Below are 4,716 nucleotides of genomic sequence, written 5' to 3' on the forward strand. Positions count from 1 at the left end.
TTCATCTGCAAGACCATCCACTGGCTACCCAGTACTTGATTATACCCTTCATATTCGTTCATTAATTTGTAACGTATCAGAAATGATCAAAACACTTGATGAGCGTTTGACTGGTATGTACAAGATGGAGTCTAATAAAAAATGCTAAAAACTGTAGTAGTAACACCTGTACAATTAACTACTTGTGCAAAAATCACCAATTATGTAGAAGTGGCACACTTCATAAAATCAAGAAAACACTGGTGAAGCGCTTCAGTGGTGCACAAATGATATAGTAAGCATCACTTCTTTAGGAAACAGCTTGGTGATGATAAAGGTTTGTACCAGTAATTCAAATTCAAATTCTATTTGTCATATACACAGCCGTACACGGTACAACATGTAGTGAAATGTTTTGTCCACTGTCTGTTTCATGAAAAGAGAATTAATAAGAATTAAAAATAATAATAAAATAAAAATAAGAAATAAAATAAAATTAGGATTTCAGTCAAATTTACAATAGAAATTTAATTAACTCTACAGGTGGGAATGGAGGTATGCTGCTGGAATAAATAAAAAAATATATATAAGAATATAAGAATGCAGATCTGTGGTAAAACTGTATGTGCTGATGTGTGTAATTGTAGTGCAATATATGCTGTGCAAAATAATTCCAGTGTAGATAATGTGTGTTGAGTTGATGAATCCAGGTTCTAAGTGTTGTCCTGGTTGACAGCCTTAATACTAGGTTACTTAATACTACTGAGAGCCTTCACTGGAAGCAGCTCCTCCTCATTCTCTCTGTGTTTGACTTCAGGGAGGCAGAAGTGTTTCCCTCATCACAATAGAGAGACGTTAGCTATACTCACAGCTGTGGTAAGCAGAAAATCATCTCAGGACAGATGGATAGGCTACTACACCAGTCAACCACACAAAGTTTTAGTCCCGGCAGCCAAGAATAGGCTACAGTGTTACCTGCATCTCCATGAATTTATGCTTTATGCTGCTAATTGATGACTGTATGGATATCTGGATGAATGTGCAAGTATTTCCTGTTCCTATTAAAGTGTCCTATTTTTCATGATGTTGTACAACGTAATCAATAACCTATTTATTAATTAGGTTTTACAACTCTGGTTCCGAATATCGTCGTCAATGTCAGTTCAGCATTTGTCTTCAACTCAATGTTTTATTTGACCCTGGCTATAAACTACTGTATATATGATGAGTAAATTAAGGCAGAGTGGTCTTACATATTTCTCATGGTGGCATCTTTAATTTGAAAAGCAACTTCAGATTACAATGAAATCATCTATAGATTTTTTTCTGAAGGGGGCTTTATTCAAGCCAGCATGCTGTGGGTACATCAGTCTCAGCTTAGGATTTGACAGATCTGTGGTGCGTAGCCGTGAGAAGGTCAGCTCACCATGAACTGCACTGTTGGACGCCATTCGTCAAAATGAATGACAAAAAAAAAAGCATGACTGGAGCAACAACTTTACTGAATAAAGTATACAAAATCACCAACATTCTTATAAGACTTACTTTTCCACAGTGCTGACACAGGTAACACGCACTCTTGCCTGCCAACAGTGTAGATCATTCCTCCTGGGATGCAGACACCTACGTCTTTCTCCATGCCACATCATGGCTCCCACTGACTTCCACTCATTATGAAACACTCAACAGGACACAATGTTTCCATCAGGGTCCAGCCACCAACTGCCACAAAGCCAGGAGAGTGGGAAGGCAATTGGATCTGAACTGAGTGACGGTAAAGCAAAGTGGGTTTGCGGTCATGAAGAGAATGCTGAAAAGGAACATAAACAGCTGATGGGATAAAAGATCTGTCATGAGGTCCATGCTGTCATTAAGTTATGCAGTCTTTTAGGAAACTTATAAGAAAAAATTGTAATATAAACAATAGCTTTAGTTGCAAGTGTAATCCAACTTACTGGGACCGAGCAATAGATGTACAGTAGTTTATGGTCAAGGATTTCTTTGTAATGATAACAATATAAATCTTTACTATAACATTCACACTAAATGTCTGTCATACTATGGTTGAAAATTTGAAGGTAATTGAACTGAAAAATAGAAACATGATGCCAGAGCTTTCAGAGTTGGATTAATATGATGCAAGAAATACCAGAGTTCATCTCCCTCTAGCTGGTAAGGATTTATCCTCTTGAGTCTGTCCTCTTAAACCAGAAGTATCAGGCAGTCTCATTTCTACTGCTGACATTTTGTTGAGTCATGTTCCTATGAGAGCTTTCACTATGGAGTCAATACGTTCTTCATGTTAACATTCTGTCAGATTAAGACAAGTGGTATCAGTGGATAAGGTGTTGGGGTGTTGGATTACAAATCGGAAAGTTGTGAATTTGAACCCCAGGTCCACAAATATCAAAATCGTTGACACGATTTCACTCATGAAACTCATGCATCTAATGTATTTTCTGAATAAACTAGGCAAAATTTAATTATTTCCATGTCCTGACTGAAGATCAAATGTCTTTGTAACACTTTATAACTGTAAACACTTCTATTTAAGTCTTATAATAGACATCAATTCATAGCCTATATAGAGTGCTTTTTGTTTTCAGAAGGAAGATATCAGAACAATGGGAATATGTGCAGAAACGCCCCATAGAGATTAAAACTCATAAATTCCTGCATGTTTAAATTTGTCGCCAACATAGAGATGAATAACACTTATGCATGTAGATATAAATTCATATCTAATAAACATGCACATAAGTTGTTATTTTGGCAGCATTAGAATTATTAATGCTTGATTTAGTGCCTTTATATATTTGAATTATTAAGTAGTTATTAAGTAGGGCTCACCTAGATTTATTAATAATATGGAAACAACATATAAAGGATTAGGAATTAATTATTCTAACTGAGATAAAACCATTTGTTTGTATTAAGGACAAATATCTTTTGTTCTGGGTAGTATGTAAAGAGCACAAGTTGGTAAGACAGCTAAACTCGATTGCAATTAAAGGATTCAAATTGATAGAATTAAAAGACATGTTCATTTTTGTTATTCACAGCATTTTTCTATTACATGTGTAAACAGAATATCCAGATTTCAATGGACCATTAAAATAGTGTTAATATGTTATAGAAGTCCCAGAGATTTGGAACCCTACTTTAGCCAAGTGGATGCTAACTGGCTAGTCTTTTGGCTATCATTAGCATCAATTCATGTGTAAATACGGTCATTACCTGAGCAATCTGCAGGGGGGTTGGGTGTGTGTGTGTGTGTGTGAATGGTTGCTGGTGGCTTGTTTGTATGTGTTGGGGAGGGAGGGCTGCTAATTCCTTTTGTGCTGAGGTGGATAAAATCTTTGTCACCAATTGCATCACGTCCTACAACCCTGGTCTATATATCACCGTTGATGAACAGCTTTTCCCGTCAAAGACTCGCTGCTGTTTCCTGCAGTATATTGCAACTAAACCTGACAAGTTTGGGATCGAGTTTTGGGTGGCTTGCGACCTAAAATACAAGTACATTTGTAATGTCCTCCCATATCTTGGCAAGGACCCTAGTCGTCCCAGTGGAGAGAGACTGTCTGAAAATGTAGTGATGATTCTGATGGAACCATTCCTAGACAAGGGCAGAAATGTTACCACGGACAATTTCTTCACATCGCTGTCACTTGCGCATAAACTTCTTAGCCGGAAAACCACCATCCTCGGCAGTCAACAAGATTCGCCGGGAAATCCCTCAATCCGCTAGACACACAGATCGCAATGAATTCACCACTCAGGCATGTTGCAGGTCTTTTGTGGTTCTATGTTTATGTGTTTCTAATTTATAGAATCAACACTGCCAAGTGTGTCATTGTGTGTAAAAGTGCTATGAAAATAACAATTTATCTTATTTATTAGGTGTTTTCAACCACTGCTGCTACGCTGACGGCGTATGCGCCCAAACGGAAGAAGACCGTCTACATTCTTAGCAGCATGCACAGCGTGATTCAGACTGATAATACCACCAAAAGGAAGCCAAACACTGTCACCCTTTACAACACCACAAAGTGCGGCGTGGATGTGATGGACCAGATGGTGCGGGAGTACACTGTCCGCACAGGGACACGGCGCTGGCCAGTTGCCGTGTTCTATAACATGATTGACATGGCAGCACTGAATGCACATGTGCTGTATCAAGCATGCACCGGAAGGCAGGAAAGACGGGTGGACTTCCTGGTGGAGCTTGCAAGAGAGTTGGCTAACTCTCATATGTGTGCGAAGAAGGCAAGAAAAGAACAATTGCTTCGGACACAACCCTCCACACCTAGCCCTGGAAAAAGAGCCGTGTGTCAGGTCAAACACCAATGCAAGAACAATCTTGCCACTGTGCGATGTGTTCACTGCTACAGATACACATGTGGTAAATGCAGACGGGAGATACCATGGCAGTGCCAGGATTGTGAGTGATTGCTGGAATGTACTCACTTTTTAATATTATTTGTAAATATGTGTACAAATGGTTGGTTTCTTTATTTTATTTTGTACTATTTTTATCAATAAATCTCAGCAACAAAGGAAAAAAAAAAACATGTGTGTTGATTTCTCCCTAAGATGGCAAAGTGAAACACAAGTTTCCTTGAAGTGGCTCAGTTTGGCCCCACATTGTTTACATAACAAAAGCAACTGTTCAGAGCTGATTAAGGATATTAGCCTAAAGCCTTCCAGCCCATCGGCTGTCCTGCAGGTTTTATA

At 38.5% G+C, this 4,716-nt stretch overlaps 1 protein-coding gene and 1 long non-coding RNA gene across 2 annotated transcripts; one reads left to right on the forward strand and one right to left on the reverse strand.

Annotated features, from left to right (window-relative positions):
* Nucleotides 1-1,252: 1,252 nt before the first annotated feature.
* On the reverse strand, nucleotides 1,253-3,404 carry LOC113637616. The gene is made up of 3 exons (XR_003439409.2): nucleotides 3,217-3,404; nucleotides 1,525-1,789; nucleotides 1,253-1,416 (listed from the first exon to the last, which is right to left on the reverse strand). It is a non-coding gene; the product is annotated as an uncharacterized LOC113637616 (long non-coding RNA).
* A 76-nt stretch (nucleotides 3,405-3,480) lies between these two features.
* Nucleotides 3,481-4,626, forward strand: LOC125145546. Its single transcript, XM_047818790.1, has 2 exons — nucleotides 3,481-3,761; nucleotides 3,883-4,626. The coding sequence occupies exons 1-2, from the start codon at nucleotides 3,615-3,617 to the stop codon at nucleotides 4,429-4,431; spliced, it is 696 nt and encodes a 231-aa protein (XP_047674746.1). The 5' UTR covers nucleotides 3,481-3,614; the 3' UTR covers nucleotides 4,432-4,626.
* The last annotated feature ends 90 nt before the right edge of the window (nucleotides 4,627-4,716 follow it).

This window comes from Tachysurus fulvidraco, chromosome 9 (assembly GCF_022655615.1).
Source record: "Tachysurus fulvidraco isolate hzauxx_2018 chromosome 9, HZAU_PFXX_2.0, whole genome shotgun sequence".
In the NCBI taxonomy this organism is placed as follows: Eukaryota; Metazoa; Chordata; class Actinopteri; order Siluriformes; family Bagridae; genus Tachysurus; species Tachysurus fulvidraco.

What these genes read in the sequence shown, in the direction of transcription:
- LOC125145546 (XM_047818790.1), top strand. Translation starts at nt 3,615, where the DNA reads ATGTTACCACGGACAATTTCTTCACATCGCTGTCACTTGCGCATAAAC. An exon ending in GCAATGAATTCACCACTCAG is followed by an intron (nt 3,762 to 3,882) that starts GCATGTTGCAGG and finishes CTTATTTATTAG; the next exon opens with GTGTTTTCAACCACTGCTGC.